A 23,220-nucleotide genomic window follows, 5' to 3' on the forward strand; every position below is an offset into this window, starting at 1 on the left:
TTCCTCTGAGCCTTATTAGAGACAGCCCAGCAGTGGGTGTGAATCATGGCGTCGTTTGTCAAGCCTGGTAAACCCTTCTCGTCTTGCTCAGTGTTTATATCCAGTCCCTACCTACATTCAGAAGCATCCAGAACATTCAGCCTGCATTGCTATCTTCCCGTCTTGTGCCAACTTAGAAGGATCTGTTTTTTTTTTTTTTTCATTGCTGCTGTCTCGGGCAGAACCAGTCCAAGCATTATTAGGCCCCATAGAAAAGCTGCAGGAGTCACATTCTTTGCACATCTAATGGCATGTCTCTCTGTGGGTTTACCAGTTCTTCTCAGATCTGAGTATTCAAAACGATGGTCTCATGCCTGTGAACGGTTACATAGGACTTGCCAAACGTCCTTACAGAACTGGTAGCGTGCATTGGGATAATGTTCTTAGGCTAGAAGGAGAAGTCGGGATCTAGTGTGAGACCCCAGAGAAACTGCCTGGGTCTTACGCCTGCTTTTGACAGTAAGCACTTCAAGGACAGCAGTTCTGTGGTTTAGTTCTGCATCCAAGCCTGCAGAAGTTCTTGGCAATATTTACTGAGTGTCATTCATAAGTTAGGATAAAAGCTGTTCACCGGATCTTTTCCAGAAGCAAGCATAACTGAGAGGTAGAGATGTTTACAGCCTTCATTTAGACATTCACTGGGCATAAGTAGAGGGGCAGAGGCTGTAGGAACATGCAAGAATGCAATTGACTCTCCGTCTGAATCAAGAATATGGACAAGCTTCTTTGTCTGTCTTCGAAAAGCATGAATAGTTTGTGGGGCTGTGAATGAAATGAAACCTCTCAGAGCAGGTGTTTGAAAGTATGTATTTTTATGAAAGATATCTGGCCCTCATGTTCAGGGTTACAGCATCTGAAGGGTCAGGCCTATGTATCTAGGATCTTTCTACACTAATTTCCTGACACCCCCAGCTTCAGGGATGCCAGACTTTGGCGCTTGTTAAGGCCTGAGGGAAAGAAGGGGTCAGCCTTTGCTCTCTCTGGTGGCATCTTGCTCTGCCCCTGTCCCTGGCCTTTACTCTGAACTATTAGCACTTGGCTTGCAAATGTGTGTCACGGTCAGCTTTCTAGCATCATTGAGAGGGCAGCTTACCACACTGCCCCTGCTTGCCGGAGGTCAGCCAGAGTACGCCTCAGCTTGCTGTTCTTCGACACTGGGAGCTTGTGGCGTGCCGAGTCAATATCTCAAACTGAGTGTAGAAAAGCAGAGCTGAGCACTCTCAGCCTAGTATTTAGCACCAAATCTGGGTTTTTCTGTTAATGTTCCTTTCATGACATCGGGTCCTTCCTTTCTCTTCCTTTGGAACTTCCTGCACAGGGGCAGTCTCTCACATTCCTTCTGTGTGAATTTAAGTTTGGTCTTCCCAGTACACTGTCCACAAATAATATTTGTGCTTTATCTGATGGTAGCAGAATAGACGCTATGGTAGCTGGCTTACAGTGCGATGTGATAAAATGTCGGCCAACTGACAGCATACTTCGTAGACGCTTCTTGGGTTTGGGAGAGGCTCTCTGAGTACTTGATACCTTCATAAACATCATGAAAACCACTAGGTTCTTCCGCATTGTCAAACTCACGGGGCTTCTCTTGCCCCAGTCAGTTTTAGAGAAGAGTCATCCCTTCAAGCAGTGTAAGAATCCTAAAGGAGACAACAGTAGAGAAGAAGGAAAGAGAGGCCTTCATTAATACTGCTCCACCCTGCTTTAGACACGGTTCGCTCCATAGCTGGCCTGTTTAAAACCAAATATCACAACTTTATAGGAACAGGCCTCCCCTCCCTCCTCAGTAAGTGCTACTGTTGAGCCGGAGCAGCATGTCCATTGTACGTAGTCCCTGCTGTGTTCGGTTCCGGAGCTTCTTGCTGGTCTCTAGTGACTCTGTGTCGCCTCTTAGTAAATCTGTTGCAACTCTAAGGTTAAAAAAAGAAAAGAAAAGAAAAATCAGACACCACAGCTTTGCAGTTGTGGCAGTCTGTGGCTGGGAGTTAAACACTGGACAAGCCAGGTTTACACCACCGTAGCTCTGCTGGTGTTCCTTCCGTCCCCTGGCTTGCTGCTGTGCAGAGGAAAGTCGCTTTATTTGAGTGTGTATCCCGTGTAAACATACCAATCTGGAGAGGTAACCCTCGCCAGGTGTGCACCAGCCTCTCCTCTGGGACAAGAGATGTTTCACTGTTGCTCGGGCTTCTTTAGCTGGATTTATTTGTTTGTTTGTTTGTTTGTTTGTTTTTGCTTTTCTCAAAACCTTCTAACCAGTGTTCTTCTCCTCACAGCTGAATCTGGTATCAAGTGTCACTCTCTCCAAGTCCGCCTCAGAGGCTTCTCCACAGAGCTTACCTCATACTCCAACAACCCCAACCGCCCCCCTGACTCCCGTCACCCAAGGCCCCTCTGTCATCACCACCACCAGCATGCACACGGTGGGACCTATCCGCAGGCGGTACTCAGACAAATACAACGTGCCCATTTCTTCAGGTAGCTACTCTCTGTCTTTGCCTGGGGCAGCATGGGGAATTGGCAGTTCCTGGCAATGAGCCCCTTTTTAAAAAGTGATCATTAATAGGACAATGATTCTTATTTAGCAGATATTGCGCAGAACCAAGAGTTTTATAAGAACGCGGAAGTTAGACCACCATTTACATATGCATCTTTAATTAGGCAGGTAAGTAAATAACATGGACCGTGAAATGCTATCAAAAGGTGTCCGTGGGTATGTTATATTGATGAGGTAGATTTAAAACCACTTAGTATGCAAGCATGCTAAAAACCTTTTCTATAAGGTTTTTAAAAACTGCAATATATAACATAATTGCTTTTGATTAAGTATTACAATACGATGTGATTATTAGGGAATTCATTTCACACAACAGTGAGAATGAGGCTGTTTAAAGATGGCAAGTCAATTATCACAAAGCTACAGTAATCTCTGATCCCTAGAATTAATCTGAGCTCTAAATAATTACTGAGCTTTAATCAGCTAGTGAAATGTTTTGCATTTCTCTTTGATTCTGCTTTATGAATGACTAATAAATTAATATTTCTGTATGGAAACAGAAATAAAAACTCCAAACAATTAGATAATTCCATTTTGAGTTTTGCTATTGAACTGTTTAAAGACAGCCATTAATCTTTGATCATTTTGTGAAACCTGTCTGAGGAGTTTGCTCTAAATTCCAGTTCTGGGATTTGGGGGCTTTTGGTTTGCTTTTCTTTTTCTACATTTTCCTGGACACTGTTGCATGTTCCTAGTTACCAGATTATAAATTACTTTCTTCGGATTCTTCCTGCCTTATAGGCCATTCTTGAATCTCCGGAAAAGCAGCTAACACTAAACGAAATCTATAACTGGTTCACACGAATGTTTGCTTACTTCCGGCGCAATGCGGCTACGTGGAAGGTAAGCTTTGCAGTCCCAAATTTTGACCTTTATAGAAGAGAGGACCTTCTGGAGAAAAATCCAGTTACTGGGCAATAAGAATATCCCACTTGCATGGGGAATGTAACTAGGAGAGGCATTCAGACTGAAGAGCCACCCCAACCCCTGCAGGAGAGGTGTGACTGGGTTTACTGGAGAATTCAGAGTGGGGAAACAAGGTGACACTATGACCCTTAACTCTGAGGCTGGCCCTATCGCTTACACAAACCGTGGGTAACCAACAGTCATTTTCAGGGGCGTAACTAGGAGCAAAGCTGAATAAGATCCTTCATTGGTTAGATCAAAGCCCATCAACCCCACAAGTAGAGGAAGCTGTGCAATCCATGTGCTCACACAGCAGAAAGGTTGATTTCTACAGAATGCAAGGTGTCAATTAGAGGAATGGGTTCATGGTTACCCTGAGGGAAACCTGAGGGAAAAAGGTGGTTTCAGAATTATGTAATGTGACACCATTTGCCATAGAACAGGTCAGCTGCCATAACTCCACTAGATAACCCCCTAAACACTTGGAGTCCCTTCTAAATTTCATTAGCATTTATTCCATGTTCCATTAAGCCTCCCTGGTTAGGCATGGCAACGCATGCCAGTCGCCCCATCATTTGAGAAGTAGGAAGGTTTTGAATACAAAGCCAAGCTAGGTTACACAAATAGCCTTCACAACTTTTCCCTCAGCTTCCTAGTTTAAATGCATTACACAATGCCAAGTTAGACCTATGTGATACTGCCTAGCCTTTAAGATGTGTTCTTATCCACAGCTTCAATACAACAGGTGCTCTTACAGGTTCCAACTTCCTTAATTTAATAGGAAGAAACATGTTTTGTTTTGTTTTTTTTTTCTCCTCAAATTCTATAAGAGAATTAGTATAGGCACAGAATTAATTCATTAGCCACATGGGGGCTGACAGGAAATTATATTACAGATCTCAGCCTCATTTCCATCTCCTGCCTCAGGAGATAAAATATGATGTCTCTTTAGCTACAAATCTTTTAAAAATTTAGGAAGTAAAAGCGTAAAGAAGACGTTTTCTCCAAATTGCTTTTTATAAATACCGAATGACCACATTTCAAAATAATTACCAGTCACGGATATGAATTTTGACTCAAATCTCACTTTTCCAGCCTTGCAAAGTAAAGGCAGAGGTGTCACTAATACAAACAGTCCCATATGAAGTCCTCAGTGACTCCCCAGTACAGGTTGTCTTTCTCTGTGTGTCCTTACTGGACAATGATCCAAAAGACAAAGTGGGATGGTGTCACTTGCTGATCCTTTTTCTTTTAAAAACTCTGGATTTTTAGTTGCTTTCTATTTTGATATATAGATCCTTCTAAATCATTCTTTGATCAAGAATAGCCCCAGGAGTCTTTGGATTTTTTTACTTGATTGTGATCCTTAGGTAAAATTGCAAACACTGATTGATGCGGCCTTGTTCCCCAGTTGTCTTCCTCATGTGTTTACATGTGCTTTCTTGATTTTTAAAGGGAAGTGGCTTCATTTTTTTCCTTCTCCTCCAGAGTACTGGAGGAGACAATTCCCTGTGCAATATAAAAAGGAATCTGTTTCCTTAAAAGCTAGGTTAAGTTTATGTGGAGAGTTTTGTTTTTAAGCAACCCGGCAAAAAGTTCTCTGTCAAGGATAGCCTTTGACAGCCATGCCAGTGTCACGAGCCTACTTCCAGCTGCACTCAGAGTCCCCAGGGATCTCATCTGTGGAGTCCACTGATATAAGCAATAAAGATGTGTCCCCCCCCCCCCCCAGTAGTGTATCACAGATAAGAATAACTTTTAGGTGACCTGACCATTCAGTAACCATTTCCCAGAAATCTGAAAGACCTCTGCGAGTTTCAAGATTTGTCACCAAGAAAGCAAATTACTGCAGAAGAGTGTAGCTTGTCTGAACAGTACAATGCTGGGATCAAGTGAGGGTTTATATAAGGTGCCAAAATCTCAATGTGTGTGTCAACTGCCTCTGCGTCCCCCAAGCCACTTACTCTGAAACCAAACCAAACAAAGCCAAACCTGCCACTAGTCCTGGTAATAGCTTCAGTCCATCATTTTGCTGGTCAGCCTGGCAAGACTATAGTGTATCCAGTTTGGTTATCCAGCCAGGGTTGTGGGTTTTCCTGAAAATATGAGACACTTAGAGCCTCTTTGCATTTGAATTTAAAATGTCCTTTTTGTTCGATGTGAACATAGAAACCTTCTACGGGAAAACAGTGATTTTTGCCATTGAGAGTCCTACTTGTAAGTTCTTGGCATTTGCTCAATTAGTTAAAATTGCTCCTCCGCGTAATTACCAGTGTTCACAAATACTCTGGAAGGTAAGGCTTTGCTTACTTGTTGGGACTGTACTCGTGTTGCTGAGTCAGCCCCCTGGTCATCTTTGCTATACAAGATGGTACTCTCAGTGGTAAAATCCTACTTAGGATTTTCCTTAATAAAGCCTATTCTTGTTTTCAAAGTCAGATATTGATGTGTATTTAAAACTATTCATCTTTTATGATTTAAAAATAAAATATTTTTTTGAATCCCATATAGATGGGTTTGTAAGGAAGAGTTTTTATACTTTACCGATTTTGACATCATTTTAACAATATTTTAGATTTCTGTGGAGGGACCTGCTTGGGACTTGCATGCATATTTACCAGTGTGTCTTCTGGTCACATGGTACCTGAAATTGGGCTTAAATGCCAGAGTGCCATTGATTCATAACTTGAGGTTTTTCTTAAAAGACACTCAAAAGAAGGTCCTCTGTGGGGGGAGGGGGTGGTGGCTACATCTCTGGAGGATGGTTTTACAGATGTGGGGCTGAATGTACTGCTGTGTATTTTTTTTTTTTCTTTTTTGAGTCTTTTCTTATAGAAAAAAAATGTCAATGTTCTCTCTTTTATACTTGCTGCAGAATGCAGTGCGTCATAATCTTAGTCTCCACAAGTGTTTTGTGCGAGTAGAGAACGTTAAAGGGGCAGTTTGGACAGTGGATGAAGTAGAGTTCCAAAAACGGAGGCCACAAAAGATCAGTGGGTACGTCCGCCATGTTTGAACTTCTTAGCCCAGCTCGGATTGTGCTTAAAGAGTGTACCGTAGAGGCTGCTAGGCGGCGCCAGACCAAAGACCTGGTTTTCACGTTTGTCTCAGTTAAGGGAAGCCAGAGAACATTTCATCCCTCCTGTCTCGTATACCCACCAGTCCCCTGCCCCTGCTTGCTGGTCTCTGTTACATCCCATGCTAGTAGCTTGTAGGCGGCGTTGCATATTAACCCTCACAAGCCATTCGCTTATGCTTATTGCATTTTATTTTCTTTTTCCTGTTCCCTGTATTGGATGTCTGTCCTGCCCCCAACCCCGCCTCCTTTTGTTGCCACTCCATCTCCTTTGCTGCTGCTCCTATCCCAGGGTGCCATTCGCACCAACCTCTCACTGCATAAGTGCTTTATCAGAGTAGAGGATGAGTTTGGGTCCTTTTGGACAGTTGATGATGAAGAGTTTATACGTGGCCGCCATATTCAACGAGGCCGTCCTCGCAAATACTGCCCCGGTGAAAACTCTGACGAGCTTGGCGCACAGTAAGAGCCTTTACTTGCTTTGTTCTCTTGTGTCTGCTGTTGCTTTGGCTTTGCATGGTTGACTCATCCCATGTAGTATGACATTTCACCCAAGAGCAGTGCCACAGCTTTCTGCAACAGAAACTAAACGGTGTGATCTGTACATGTACCTCGCTTGTTTCTCTTTGGAACGCCAGTGCCTAGAACGATGCTTTCTCTATGTCTCTAATGACGGTGATTGACTGTATTTTGATTCAGCAGCTTACGGGGACCCTCAAAGCTAGATATTGCCTGTGTTACCCACAATCCCTGCAAACAAAAGGAGATGGTGGTTACAGTATATATCTGGTGGGATAATTCTTTTCCCACTGAACACTCGAGTAACAATTATTATAAATAAGCCAGGCATAGGGCTGTGTGTCTGTCTATAACTACAGCCTCCCCTGCTCCCCAGAAGCTGAGGCAGGAAGACTGCACATTCAGGACAGCCTAGACTTTTGTAGAGAGACCCTGTCTCAAAAAACTGAAAACTAAATTGTCCTGAGTGCAGGGGAAAGATTGATAATGTCATTCCCTTCAAAGTCTGTTGATAAATGAACCTCATTACCTACTGGAAGCCACACTTTCTCTCAGTATGTCCAATGCAATTTTGTAGTGATTTTTTTTTTCCCCCCAACTAGAGCAGGGATATTTTTCCTTTTTAAAAAGTGGTATCATGGCTTCTTTTACCTAGTCAATAGAAAGAGCACCAAATTAGAGCTTGCTCTTCCAGACTGGGCTAGAGGGGAAAGACAGCAGCTAAAGCTCCTGTTTTACAAAGGAGGAATAAACATGCAGTCAGGGTCAAGTATAGCTAAGAATGAAGCCTCTGAGCCAAGAGCTCCTCACGCAGTCCCAGGCTCTGTGCCACTTGGCCCTTACCTTCCAGCTGGAGCCTGGCAGCAGCTAACCCTTTGCAGACTGGTCCCAGGGGGTGGTGGAGATACCCTAGCATGTTATAATTTAAGGCAGTTTTGCCAGGATGAACCACTATGTTCATCCCCAGAGCTATTTGCCCTGACCAACCCCAAGAAACATATAAAACTCGACTTTCCTTCAGTTTGGTGACAGGGTGGGGGAAGAATTTAAAATGTGGAAGGCTACCAGCGAACTTTAGAAACAAAACTTGGTGAGGACCTCTGGGTTGATGGCATTTAACTTTGAGTTTTTATCTTTTTCTTAAACAGTAACCCTTCCCTCATTAAAAACATGCAGAGCAGCCACGCCTACTGCACACCTCTCAATGCAGCTTTACAGGTAAGATTAACGGCCATCCCCAATCCGCAGCACGGGCGCAGGGCTCCCCCACTCATTTCAAAATATATTAGCCTCGCTCTAATTAGATATTAAATTTTAATTCCGTTAAACTTTTTTCTTAAGTGCACAAAGCATCGTTCTCCCCGGAGGCAAACACATCGGGCTGCTTCAGCATTAGCAGGATGCTCAGCGTTTTGAATATTGTGGCAAAAAAAAAAAATTAAAAGTTCACTTATTAATATTTATCAGCAGTATCATAATTTCCATCCTCTTATTTCAGAATTTCACTTGAGGCAAAAATACCACAAGTGTAATTACTCTAGCACAGCTATTAATGTGCTGGATGATAGGCCACCGTGTCACATGACCTTCCATTGTTCCCAGGTTTAAAGAGAAAGTGAGGCTTATTCAAGTCCATTCCCACACCTCTTTTTCCTGTGGGGGTGGGGCCTGGGTTTGTTTCCTCCCCTGTAAGGGTCAACAGTGGAGAGCATAAGAAAATGAGGAGTTGCCAGTTGTTGAGGAAAACCTAACCATCATAGACTGGAACGCTTGCTTCCTACAGACAGACAAATCACATGTCACCAGGTGTGAGTCCTGGGTGTGAGCCACACAGACAGCTGTCAGTTTCTAAAATTAGTGGAGTATCTGGTACCACGTCTTTTAAATATCTAATGCTATTCTCAGGTCTTTCTCCCTTAAGAGCTCACAGGTAGCCAGGAGCCTTGTAGCCATTGCTAGTTTGTTGGGGGTTTGGGTGTTTTTTTGTTTGTTTGTTTGTTTTGTTTGTTTGTTTAGTTTGGTTTAGTCTAGAAGACATACCAAAAAAGAATCTTGCAACATTTACATCACATACCCTATAGACAATCTCACACCCTCCTGGCACCGTTCAGTGTGAATACTGTAGCACCCCTGAACTGGTTGTTGGGTTCCGAGATGTCCCTGGCTTTTTTGAGGGACTTCACCATTACAAGTGAAGGCAAAAATAGAGAAACAAATGCCCAAAAAAGGGATGTCATGGAGAAAAAGGCTTGGAACGCCTGGCATGATGGGAACTGGGTGGGGGAGGGGAGGTACTGACAGCAGTCTGATTCCCACCACTTGCTAAACAAATATTGACTGAGCCCCTATTCTGAGTGCCACTGACCTGTCTTCCCAGTTCACCCACAGCATCCGAGGGCTCCTCATGGATAACACACCCCTGACACAGTTCAAGGAAGAATCACTGAACTGAGTCTCTCAGTAATTCTATTTATTTCTCTTTAGCCTGAACTAAATTCACCCAGAGAAACTACATTCTGCATTTCTTTTAATTACTCGTAGTTTGCACAATAACTTCACAGGAGTAAATGAAAGCCGGCTTCTACACTGCCACTGTAAATATCATGCATTAGTAACTTATTTTCCCTGGAGTCTTGTGAAGTATGAATTTGAAGGCGGCTCTATCTGGAATGGTGTTAAAATTACAAGCACACGTTACATTGGATTCCCTTTACTATGTGACTAATTTCAATTAGCGTGCTGTATCGTTGCAGATGCGTTCATACTTCATCTCTGAGACTTTTGTTTTCCTACCCCTCCATGCTTCTGTTAACCCTACTCACCCAAAGCCAGCCTGCAGCTTTCCAGGAACAGTTTAAGGGGTCTCTCCTTTGCCCCTCCTCTTGAATTTGGATTCCCCACCAGTAGACAGCCAGCCATACAAGACAGCTTCCTGCCATGCAGATTAAATAAAGATCCCACCAGCAGGGCCTTCCCTTCCATTATCACTCACTCCATTTTTCAAGGCAAGTAAAAATAACAGCGCAACAATATCTTTAAAAAAAAAAAAAAAAAAAAAAAACAAGAATTACTAGAGCAACACACCATGCAATATACAATTTATAAACTAGGACAGCAGAGTCTACTGCAGAAATAAAACACGGGGCTCGGGACAGATTGCATTATGCTGTGAAAAAGTGAGGTAACTAAGGGTAACCATAAAGCTTCGTATTTATAGACTTCCTATTCCCCGGGGAGCACAGAGCAGTTAGCATTCTAAAAGCCTCGGCACTCACAGACCCCTGTACCATCCTTTGAGAACCTCCGTGTTTCAGGCAGAGGTACCGGTTTGATATGAGGCCAGACACTGCCTGGGATCATTTATATCATTAAGTTGATTATAAACATAGTAACACACCTGCTCCTAGGAGCATCAGCTACAGGAAGGACATGTTTGAAGGTGATAATTTTGGGGTTGCCCTGATACTTCACTCGGCAGAGGACTAGTCAAGAGACACAGAGGTGACCCAGGCCTCAGGATCTTACTGTAGCCCAGTAGCCACTGTCTTGTTTAAAGGGACAAGACTGGTTCTCTGTACTTGTATTATGTCTGAGACCAAGACAAGGGTCTGCTACTGGGTGACTCTCATCAATCCCTGTGGTTGCCCTTGACCGGTAATCCAGTGTCATTCATAAATGGCTTTTACCCAGCATACTTGGAGAATCAAAACAAAGAAGCAGATACTCACTTATCTTAATAGACGATCCCAGAACTGTTTCCATGGCTTCTACATGTCAGTTTGGGGCTTCAGAACCTATCAAAATATCATGGTAGCACTGGCCCCAGCCTCTGTTCCATCTTGACTATTCAGCAGCACCGTGTTCCAGTGAGAACAGATTCCAATGGTACTTCCACTGTAAGGACCACTCAGTTGACAGTCTAAGCAGAACTTACATAACAGCAAAGTGTGGCCACTGTGTGGTCTTACATGAGGCAGCTGAAGATGGCAGCCCAGCTGCAGCTGCCAGTAATATTACTGTGCCAACTTCCCTGCCCAGACAGAATAGAAGTGTCCTATTGCATTTCTAAAAGATGAATTCAGAAAGTGCTGGGTGCAAACAGATTAGCTGCTAAACCATAACGGAGTGGGAAATGGTCACCACACTGGGAAATCATGATACCACCCTCATCCCTTTACTCTTAAAAAGGGAAGCAGATATTTCCAGAGGGGAAAGAGGGAGGTGCTGCAAGCATGCTCGGGGGCGTCTATCTGGGAAGTGCCTCAGACACTGGGTCTACACGCGGAGCAAGGCTGCAGCCGACTAACAAGCAGATTGCCTGCAGCCCAGCTCTGCTCCTCTCCCTTTCTTTCTGGCTCATACCTTCTCTTTGGTGCCAGCTTTCCTAGACTAGTTAGGACTCTTAGGTGACGGGCCAACTGAAGCCACTATGCCAGATTGCCTTGTGATCGTACTCTCTCTCATTAGGATGGAAAACCAGGCACAGTGTAGTCTGCAAGAAGACAATTTTGATAAGTCTTCATCTAATTACAGCTGCCTTTTTTCCCCAAGTCTGTCCTCTTGAATAATAAAATGAAAAGTCACTTGGGCATACTCTCTACCCAAGAGAAACAAACAGGGTTTCTTCAATCCGGTGGTATTTTTGACAACTATTCACATTGCAGGCAGGGTGGCTGTTATGTTTACATCTGGAATGAACAGTATTCACCAGTCTTTTGTGGTGGGTTTTATTGGTGGGGGGGGGGGCTTTACATTTTTGTTAACATTCATTTGGAAGGGGATGGCTTTGTTACCTTTAATATGGATATACTTAGTCATAAAGGAAATAAGATGAAGCCCCTTCCCCCCCCCCCCCCGGGGAATTTTCTTTACTTCCAAACTTCTACATGATTAGTCTAAGACTGAAAGATTGTGTGGTGGTCCCATCGTCTGCTTAGATCAGCCTTTACTAAGCAGGTTCAAAAAAAAAAAATCATTAAAATGGGGATGGTGGGGGGAAAAAGATGATTCCAGTTCTTCCTTTCCTATGAGTGCTTATGGAAGTTCTCATAAATTTGAGCCATGTGGCCGTATAATCCAATCAGATCTCAGCTATCCAATAGAGCAGTCATCAAAATGGATAAAGAAATGAAAATTCCATTATATTTCACTGTGATCTGGAAATATTCAGTTCCTCTTAAAAAGAGAAAAGACGTTGGCTATACACCTCATTTTAGAAACCTTTGTCCAAACCATATGACTCCACCAGGCAGGAGCCAGCAGACGACCTCACCGGTACCCAGATAGTTTACCCAAATGAAGCTCAAGGCTCCTAAAGTGAAACCCTTCAGCTCTTGAAAAAGTTTTCAGCTATGATACAGTGAACCTGAACCAAAAGCTGTCAAACACACCACACATCCGTAACCCGGATCTCTCTTGTCTGGCATCTCCGACGATTTCATTAGATTTCTCTCCATTGATACAGGCTTCCATGGCTGAGAATAGTATACCTCTGTACACTACCGCCTCCATGGGAAACCCCACTCTGGGCAGCCTGGCCAGTGCCATCCGGGAGGAGCTGAACGGGGCCATGGAGCACACCAACAGCAACGAGAGCGACAGCAGTCCAGGCAGATCTCCTATGCAAGCTGTGTGAGTACTGTCTACCCAAATCTCTCTGTCACCTAACCCCAGTCTCCCTCCTACAAACACAAACAGGCTCTTCTCTGGCCCTTCTAGACACCTTTCCTATCATCTCTGACTTCTGAGGAGCCCTGAGTCACGTGTTTGTGTATAGAAGGACTAGTTAGCAACTTTCTTGTAAAAGCAAGTGGCTTCGTCCATGATAAGTGCACACAGCAAGAAAATGGGAAGCTTCCTCCGCTTCTAGTCTCAGACTGTTATTTAATTCACACTGTGATTTTTCTCCTAAAAAAATCACGGTACATCTCTTTGAGAAAGCTCACAGTGTGCTCAACCTCCCGGCACGCCGAGCCTAGCAAGGAAAAAGATGCTTGTTTACTTGGCCGCGTGCTAAGTTTAACCACTTGAGCTCAACGTCGCCGCATTATTACCCAGCATTAATGATGGCACAAATGAAAGGCTGCATGATTTATAGATTGCTCTTAAAATATCAAAAGGAAAATTAATAGGAGCATTACGGCAGCAGACGGCAGGATAATGAGAGCACATATAACTGAAGGAAGCAGTGGGCTATGGCTGCCCGGCTGAATGTGAATACCAGGGCCATGCTAACCTCAGCAAGGCCACCAGCTTGGAGTGCCCTTTGTGGTTGATGAAGGTCAAAAATGACCACTTCTACCATAGCCCCCTTTTCATTCCTAAGAGGGGCCCTGCAACAGAAGACACACCATGTGATTCCAGAAGCTTCCATGTGCAGTGAACCCAGCTGTGAATGACTATCTCCCTTTCAGGGAGTCTCTCCAAAACCATAGCCCACTCGCAGTGACTGAACCAGCTCAGTGTTTCCACTACTGTCCACTCCAAGAATAGGCTGCTTGTCTGCACATTCTTTCAGAATTACTGACCGACATCTTATTTTAGGAAATTAGTGTGAGGGGGTGGAAAATGTGACCTTTCACAAGTATGGACAGAATGAACTGGCGTCTAGTGACAACGGGGAGAAATGCTATCTTCCAGCATAGTGAGCATGTCTGAAATTTTACTTTCTAGAATTTTAATCCCGTGCCCTAGGTGCTCGGAAAGGGATCTTTAGAGGTAGAAGCAATCGATGGTTATTAATTTGTGTGCATAGTCTCCCAGAAACGACACACCAGCATTTTAGGAAAGTGTATGCCTTCCCCACTATTGCCACAGAATTTCATCTCCTATAAAGCAAGCTATGCTTCTTCTGACTCTCCTGTTGTCTCACGGATGTCAGGATCCAGGAAGTTCAGAGCAACTGTGAGTTGGTATGTAAGTCACTCCAAGACATACCCATTGGGAAAGGATATATGAAGTTACCCAGTGGAAGGCACACTGTTCTCTTAGATTTCTGTTCAAGCTCCAAGGCGTAGCCATGTTACCTTCCTATTGGTAGAAAGATAAGAAGAAGGTAGGGAAAAAATAGTAAATACATTAAAAAAAGGAAAGAAAAACGGTTCACACAGAGAGTCCTATCAGTGGTGGGAATTCATTTGCTTAACAGGATAAACTGCAGACGTAGCAAATTTACAGCAGTCATCTTAATTCGTAACAAAGCAAAAGCATCGACTGCTTGAAAGAAAGAAAGAAAGCCCCCGAATAGTGCTATCAGGACATGACTCACACATCAGGTTTCTGCCCCGTGGTGTGCCCCGTAGTTCTGTGCTTACAACAGCTTCACTGCTGCCCTTGTAGCAGCCAGTCAGTCTCGCTGACCCCCGTGCTCCCACTAAGTGAGTCTATAATGAGAGATTTCATTCTTGTCCAGCGCGCATTACCCTGCTAGGATGCAAATTGTTTTTTAACCGTTCCAGTCTATTGAAATAAATCAAGCCATAAACTTTACAACAAGGCTTATAAGGCACTGTTAGGACGCCGGCCCAGCACATAGGCAGCGCTGTAACACTGCTCTCTGCTCTTTCTGTCTTTCTCTTTCAAAAACAGAAGAAGGTAGTCACATAACAATGGTTTGGGGGAAGTAGACTTTCATTCTGGTAGGAGCTAAATAAAGGGCCACCACACCAAAGGCTCTGTGCTGTGTGTGTACTGTGAACAGGAACACGGTGTCTTTAAAGACTAGTCAACTATAGTTAAAAATCTCATGTGTTCCCAGAATAGCTGCAAAAGGAGGATTACTCAGATGTAAGATGCTGGAGAGAAAGGATGGGCCTGGTGTGAGAACACGCAAGGTGGGGGCACCCATGGTACTGTCGATAGTACACTGTGTGTGTGCCCAGTGGGAGGGAAGCCTTTAACAGTGTGGATTTCCAGGTCGTCACACAGTAGATCTAGTTGGTGGCATTGTCTTCCATCCTATGAGAGGCACTGAACTGGGATAAACTGGTAGATATGGCGGCACCAGCACCTGTGTGTGAGGACACTGCCTATGCAGTGAATTCCAGAGAGAACAAAACAGTCTCTGGTTTTAGGAACTCTGTTTGGGAGAGCCTTCAGTTTGTGTGTCCTTGTTTGGGGCTGGATCTAGAAAACAGTGACTTACATTGAGACAAGTCTGCTTTCCCTAGGGTTTCAGGGCCTTACCTCTAAGGCTTTATATGATATCATCAGATTGCACCCTTTGAACCAGAGATTATTAAGTACTAAGTATGATAGCTTTTAAAAACTGAAAGTGTTGCTCTAGAAAAATAACAGTTCAGCCTCAGAAACTGATTAAAATCAATTTTTTAAAGGGCAAATTCCTGTCGTTGGACATTACTCCACCCACATAGTCAGTGGTGACTGACAAAGTCACAGCTCTCGACAGTGAAATCAGGAGGCAGACATAAAAATCCACTGTGGTCTGTAAAACTGGGGGTGCAGGTCAAGCTAACTTGGACTCTACTTGACACCTGCTTGCTAGGTTTTTCTAAATTAACACTTGGGACACTGAGATCGAGTCTCACTTGATAGAGCCCCTCTGCAAATTAATATCCCAATAAATCAGGAGAACCATAAAGATGTTTTGGCCTCTGCTCCAACAGTTCCATTCTTAGACATTTATCCCAAGGAGGTAAATCAACGGAAGGAGAAAGATTAATGGCTAGCTGTGGTTTACTGTACCTATGCAAGCAGCAGAGGGGAAGGCGATTAGAGAAGGCAGGTTGTAAAGGTGCTCACTTATCAACAGAACCAGAAAAACTATAATGGAAAGTTGAAAGAGAGAGAGAAAGAGAAAGGAAGGAAGGAAGAGAAAGAGGGAGGGAAGGAGGGAGGGAGGGAGGGAGGGAGGGAGGGAGGGAGGGGAGAAGCAGGAGTCACTGTAACCCGAGCTGACTGCACAGGCATGTGCCAAGTTCCCGAACACTGGTGCCCCACACCTCGGAGGACACTTCCCTGGTTGAAATGTTTGATTTTTCTCTTTAAAGTTGTGAATATTTTTTATTCAGGAGCTCTACAAGGTATATAGCCAGGCCTGGGTCTTATTTCAGAAACAAGGATGACCACACTAATTAGAAACTTTAAGTAAATGGAACCCACAAATAAAGTGTTCCGTAAGGCTTGGGTTTGTTTTGCAAATGGTTTTTTAAGAACATGGGTATGATTGTTTAAAGCTATTTAGCCAACATCTAGGCACCCCACACACACACACACACACACACACACACACACACACACACACTCCCTCTATGAAATGCTAATTTTAGTGTCAATTGATTTTGAAGGATCCTGTCTTCCAGAGCAACCCAAAAGTGTGCCTCTGTTTGTCTTTAAATGGTTCCAGGGCCTTTGGGGCCTGCATACCACATCAATTATTTAGGAAGCCAGCCATCCCCAGTACCACCTCTTCTTACTAATACTTGTTAATGTCCATTATAAGTCCCTCCCACTCCCAGCCTGTCTGGGAGATGTGAGCATTTTAACTTGAATGGTTCTTTTACATATCAAAAGCCCCCTGCAACAGAAAGTCATTTGTATTGGCAAAAGATCAGTTGTAAATATGATTTACGAACAGCTTTTCGCAGTTTGTTATCAGAGTGGTTTTCTGTGATCGAGCCAGCCCTCTCTAGATGAACCGAGCCCCCAATCCATAATGAGAAAGTTGGCAGCTCTCAAGGTAGCCAGAGTGTCCCAGTGGCGGCTACCAGCCGGGCCTCATGTTTTGCCTTGTTTACAGCTGACAGCGTTATTATTCTGATTGGGGCTCTGCTCTCTTATCATATTGTTGTGTTGAGCAAGCCTTTTCCTCTCCGTTTGTGTTTCCTGGCAGGGCTTTTCTTGCCTTATTGACAGTTTGTAAAAATATGCATTAATTTGGAGCTTCAAGCATGTATCATGGTGTCTCTTGGCTGTGTTTGCTTGAAGTTGATTAATGATAGAACCTCGCTTGGGGTCGTCCTCTGGAGGGTCCTTTCACAGGTTCTGCATGTTAACTAGCAAAGCAGAACACACAGCAAGCCATGATTAGCCCAGCCTCCTGGGCTCAGCAGTCCCCACAAACCACTGCTGTATTACACATTCTCTTTTCACATAATTATTTGCAGGGTGGCATTCGTCTACCCAGGATGTCACTACAGGGCCTGTTATTTGGTACTCAAAAGTATGGTCCTGGGACCATCACCTGGAATGAAATTTGTAGTCTGAGCTCCATGTACTGTATTGTCACAAGGTCCTCCAGTAGGTTGTGTGTCCTGAAAAGCAAGAAAAATGATTTCTGCACATAGTAGGTTTCAAAACAGCAGCATCCAAGACTCTCTCTTCCCCGAGCCATGCGGCCGTTACACTGGGCGGTACAGAAGCCCCTGGCCTCAGATGGCTCCAAGTGCAAATGTACAACAGTCATAGGAAGTTTCCCACCATATCTGAAAAACTTTGCTTTCCCATGGTCATGGCCTCTCTGCCTCTGCTGGGCAATGTCTCTGCAGCACAGGTCTTGTAGGGTTGCCTCAACACCAGCAGACGTTCCCCTAAGCCTGTTTTATCTCTCTGCAGGCACCCCATACACGTCAAAGAGGAACCCCTCGACCCCGAGGAAGCTGAAGGGCCTCTGTCCTTAGTGACAACAGCCAACCACAGTCCAGATTTTGACCATGACAGAGATTACGAAGATGAACCAGTACACGAGGACATGGAGTGAACCTCTGGGTGGGCTGACCCCCAAAACCGAAGATTGGGGGAAAAAGCAAAACAAATTTAACACAAAAAAAAAAAAAAAAGAAAGAAAGAAAGAAAAAAGAAACCACGTCAAAAGTTAGGAGTGAACCTGTCCTCCACTTGTACAGTCTGGAGGCTTTCGCTACGATTTGACAACTCTGAAATGTGTTAACTCCTAGTGCCATCAAGAATCCCATTTGGGAGTATTTTTGATTTTTCTACTTTTTGTTGACAAAAGGGATTTGTACTCTGTGCATCGGATGGACCTGTTTGGTACTTGGGATTTTCCTCTTTGAGTCACCATCAGTGTTGTAAATTCGATAAACGGATTCACTTTTAGCAGCAGACTTTGAACTGCAGTTCTGCCCGGCCGGCGCCGGACTCCGAGGACACCCGACTGAGCTCACGTACCTGCGCTGCAGACCAAGCCTTCGCCCGAGTTCAAGACTCCAGTGGACGACCTGTTTGCACAGCACTGCATGTTGATACCACTGCCTTTACTCACTTTGGTTTGTTTTTTTTTTTTTTTTTTGGTTTTGCTTCCAGTTGGGATGGGGGAAGGCCTTTGTGTGTGTATTGGGGGGAGGGGTTAAAAATAATTATCCCAAACTTTTTAATGTATTGCTTTTTTTTTCTTTTCTTTTTCATTTTGCTTCTCCTTTACCATTTTAAGTTCTGACCTCAGGCCTCCATTTGGGCCCAGGGCCTCTTGGAGGCTTCGTGTTTTCTGTACCTTGTGATGAATGTTAATAGGCGTTTTTATTATACAAAGCTGAATGTCATTTCTCGTCTGTAGTTTCCTGGCACTCATTCCAACACCACGTTTCTCTCAAGTTTAAAACAAAACAAAACATTCCGTTTTGGTCTTTTTCCAAAAAAAAAAAAAAAAAAAAATCCCAAAGGCTGCACCTTACACCTGAAGGTCCCCACATGGGGACATGATGTCCTTCCTGCCAGAAAGAGAATGAATGACAGAAAAGAGAGAAACGCACGTGTGCACACACGCTAGGGACGTAGCAGATTCATTTCACAAAAGCAGTATTGTGGGTGGGATGGGGACTGTTGGAGATTTTTCTTTTTAATTTTTCATAGCACCCACCATTGTGAATAACTGACACCACATTCTCTCAGCATCAGGAAACACAGCCACGAAAGAAACAGAAAAGATTAAACAGACTGTCATGTGGGCGGGGAAGGTTCTCCCTCCTATCAAGTGGCCAAGACTGCAGGCCCTGTGTTGCTCTTACCAGCATAGGTTGCTTTGTTTGCAAAATGACCAAAAAGCCAGCTTCCCTATACGGCATGGTGACAGGGCTGAGTTTGTGTATCAGTTCAGACCTGCTTGGTGGCATTCATCTGTTTTAATGCAAATGAGACTTCACATTGAACTTGTTCTGGGAGTTAATGAGGACGGAGCTCAGCAGACGCTAATGTGTCAGTTTCCAGTGTGCTAAGTCGGTACTGCAGCTCTGTCTGCAACGTGAGCATCACACCCACCACCCCAGTAGCACAGACTTCACGGAAGAGGATGCCAGGTAGTCAGGAGCTCCTGGGACCCGGGCCGCACGTGGTGTGGTGTGATGGCTCTAGGTCAGTGTGCCCTCGGCCCTTCACACCCCTCCACACTTCGTCTGCCCTGCTTCCCTGGCATTTATCTATCTGGGGCTGTAGCTTTTGTTTGGGTTTAGTTTGAGAGCCTTTCGGAGCTTAATTTATATACTTTGTACCTTTTATTTCTAAAATTACCAAAGATATTACACAAAGGTAAATTATTTTCTTTTATGCTTTATCTGATGAAGCCAAATATCCTCTTATTGTTGATCAAAGGAGGCGAAAGGATTCAGAGGCAAATGATGAAGCCCAGGCTCTTTGCCACCCCGAGGGAAATTACTGCCTGTCAGCAGAGTTCATTTCAGCAGACTATGTAGGCAATGGAACCAAAGTTTCTTACTTTTTTTTCTAGTTTTTTTTTTTTTCTTCTTCTTTCCTTTTCTCTACCTGTAGAGAGACCAAAACTAAGTCCTGGAAGGAGAAAATACGGGGCTTCTGCAGAGAAAAGAAACCAAGACATCAGTATTTTAGCTCCTACAGAAAGAACGGGCTATCATCTCAAAGAAAAACGAATGTATGATGCTGAAAATTAGTGCATAAGGAGGAGACACTTAGGATGAATTCAGAGAGAACAGAGGTGTCTGGCTGCACGAGACCACTTCTAGAATAAAGAGATTTTCAGAACGTTCAGACGACACTTTTGTTTAAGGGCTGTGCTCTGATCACTGTGTTAATTTTGGTTTATCCTAGCATTTATTCTCTGGTTTCCTTCTGGTTTTGTTTTGTTTTGTTTTGTTTTTGTTGTTTTTCCTTTTTTCAGATGATGATTTGGTCAGTGTTTTTCATTTATACACACAAAAAAAGGTGACATTCCTATCCACTCATAAGCTTAGAATAGAATGTCTTTAGCAGTTACCTCTGAAGGTTTGCTCTGCTTTCTGTAGAGGGGCGTCTGTGGATACCCTCGCCCCCTGTCCCCCTCTTTTCCAGGCAGCTTCATGATAATGCAGGCAATAGCCAGGCAGGGTCATTGGAAGGGAGCCCTGTGCTTCTAAACTGAGTGGTTGCTGGTTAGATATTCAAAAGAGGATAAAAATCTGGTAGATTAGTTCATTCTCAGCATGTGTAGCTAGACAAGAGTGAAGGTAACAGCATGAGAACTGTTAGTAAGCATACCTCACTTCAAACCTTTAGGGAATGAGTTTAAAAAAAATGAAAAATATACCTTTCACTCAGTCGCACTTAGTCGTATGTCTTGCATGCTTAGTCTAAAGACTGTAGCAAAGAAAATAAATAAAAAAGAAAAATTAGATTTTATGTATCTTTGCAGGTGTCATAGCCTCGAAGAAGAACCAACTGAAAAAAAAAAAAAAAAAAAACAAAAGTTCTCAGGCTTTATAGCAAGCGGTCTTCACTCTGACTTTACAGTTCTGACTCTGTCCCTGGGGGTTACGGTCGCTTCTTTACAATGGGGTTGATTCGGTTGTACATATATCCCGACGTGTCTGTGTGGATCTTTGTCTTTTGCGGGGGGAGGGTCGAGGGGAAGGTTTTTTGTTTTGTTTTGTTTTGTTTTATTTTTAATTATTTTATTTTTTAGGTATTGTTCCTAAAAAGGAATAAATGCATACACCTGTTTGTCAAAACATCTTTGCTTTTTGTGCAACTGCATTTTATTAATGATACTTAAAAAAAAAAGAAGGAAAAGAAAAAGAAAATAATATCTTTTGGGGGAAAAAATCTACTGTATGTAATGGATTTGCAGTCGGTGCTGCACATGTTCTTTATTTCATTGCCCTTGATTCACAAACATTGGATGACTTGTTGATATACGGGAAGAAGAGAAATACTCCCTCCCTTCCTCTCCCCCCCTCAAATTGTAACATAGTTGACATAATTTGTTTCCTACCCTTTATTTGGAACATTTTGTACAGGTTTGTGGAGTGGGGACAGGGAGAGGGAGACTCCATTTTTGATACATCCCATTCCTTGTGTCTATCACACCACTGCCTCCTTGACTATCTTAAACAAGTCCCAAAGTTTGAGAAGAGAAAAAAAAAAAAAAGTTGTGTTAAAAAAAAAATGTTCTCTTGCCACAGTCAATGTTTTGCATGATGAAATTCCAGGCTCACACTTTCAAAGTTTTATCAGTAAAGTAGTGATTAATAATGGGAGTGTTAAAAATATTGAACTTTTTGTATAAATTTTTTTTACAAGGTCCCAAGGTGTAAAGACAATTTTGTTACTTTTTTCCTTAGTAAATATAAGCAAACCTGAGGGAGGTTGGCCTGTGTCAGGCACAGTCATGAGGAGGAACCACCCTCCATATTCTTAGGGTCTATCCATGTGAGAAGGCTTAGGGCCATCAAAGGGTGAACTGTCTAGGCTTACTTACGTACACGATAACCCAGCTGCCAATCCCCTCCACACATCAGAAGACAGTTAACTTCATATTTCTAGCATCTCGTCAGCCATAATAAAGAAAGCCTTGGTTTAAAAAATAAAACAAAATAATGGAGCCAAAAACATAATATAAATCACCAACTCCTTTTTTCCCCCCCATTTACAATATTGAATTGAAAAGTCTCTCCTCTCATTTCCACATTCTAGCTGAGCTCTCTGACTCCAAGGGCATAAAGCAAACTTTGCTAATTGAATCTTTTTGGTACCTGCTGGTCAATGCCATACCCTCCTGACAGTCTGGAAGTGTTTTGCAACTCGGTTTTACTTTATTATCCTGAGAAGCAAATGGACAGTTCTAACGGCGTCCCGTGGGTCCAGTGTAACTAGAAACAGTCCCTGCTACCCAAGAGCCTGGGTAGAGTTGGTGCGGTCTGGGGTGTGAGTGTGGTGCTCTCTGTATCTGTGCTGCCACGAACAGGGATTGTTTTGTTTTGTTTTGATAAGGCATAAAAGAATCTCATTCCTTGACATCAACTGTAACTCCATCATTCCATGTCTGTGGATACAGACAATAAAAACAAATGTTATGTAGTCAGTAGCAATTACTGACATGAGTGCATTCTCAAATGCAATAAAAATGCTGGTTGTTCACACTGGTAGACAAAGTTGCCACAGACTAAGTTTTTTTCCCCCACTTCTGACCTGCTGAGGCTCTGTATGAGTCACACACCCCAAGCTGCCTCTTAGCACCTACTCCAAGCCCAAGCCAGATTCACAATCAGCCCTCACTAACATCAGCATGCAGGCTAAGGGAAGGGTCCCAAAGAAAGGCAGAGGGGCTAGCTCCTTCAGAGGGAACATACCGTCTTCACCAAATTTGATATAGAGAAAAAAAATATATAAAAAACAAGTTTAATAACTAACATGAAGAGCCAAACTGAAATTTCAGAGGAAAGCAATTTCATGAATAATTCATTGACATTTCACATCTGCAAGATCAGTCATCCAAATAAAATGCTAACGTCAAAACCACGCACCATCTACAGCATTCGCATCAAGAAAGCTCTTTGCATATAATGATAAATGCTTAGATTAGAACAAATGATTATATAAAAGTGCTCTATCAAAAGTGTGCTAGGTTAACCACACAGAAGACAGCAGAGCTGGATAGAGAAACCTCCGGTCCCAGGAAACCACCTGTAGAGATTATTTTTAATTCTATACCTTTAGAAAAAAATGAGCCTTTTTTCTTTGGCTTACTTACATCATACATATTCTAAGTACCAATGAATTTAACCATGTTTTCCAACACAAATCTAACTTGTATATTGAAAGAAACAATGTAGAGCCTCATGTGATGGTAACTCATCTTTAAGCCCAGCACTTGGGAGGCAAAAGCAGCCGCATCTCTGCGAGTTCAAGGCCAGCCTGGTCATAC

At 43.3% G+C, this 23,220-nt stretch overlaps 1 protein-coding gene across 3 annotated transcripts in view; it reads left to right on the forward strand.

Moving 5' to 3' along the window:
- FOXP1 (forkhead box P1) overlaps window positions 1–20,886 on the forward strand; it is a 143,702-nt gene extending 122,816 nt beyond the window's left edge. For 2 of the 3 annotated variants that reach the window (XM_080914723.1, XM_080914721.1), the window contains exons 9-15: window positions 2,313–2,514; window positions 2,622–2,701; window positions 3,335–3,436; window positions 6,375–6,496; window positions 8,243–8,312; window positions 12,559–12,725; window positions 17,667–20,886. In XM_080914723.1, coding sequence (XP_080770849.1) covers window positions 2,313–2,514; window positions 2,622–2,701; window positions 3,335–3,436; window positions 6,375–6,496; window positions 8,243–8,312; window positions 12,559–12,725; window positions 17,667–17,811 — 888 coding nt within the window. In that variant the 3' untranslated portion in view covers window positions 17,812–20,886. The remainder of the gene's footprint in view (window positions 1–2,312; window positions 2,515–2,621; window positions 2,702–3,334; window positions 3,437–6,374; window positions 6,497–8,242; window positions 8,313–12,558; window positions 12,726–17,666) is intronic. The other variant, XM_080914722.1, reaches the window with a different exon arrangement.
- The last annotated feature ends 2,334 nt before the right edge of the window (window positions 20,887–23,220 follow it).

The sequence above is a fragment of the Micromys minutus genome (genome assembly GCF_963924665.1).
Source record: "Micromys minutus genome assembly, chromosome: 3".
NCBI lineage: Eukaryota > Metazoa > Chordata > Mammalia > Rodentia > Muridae > Micromys > Micromys minutus.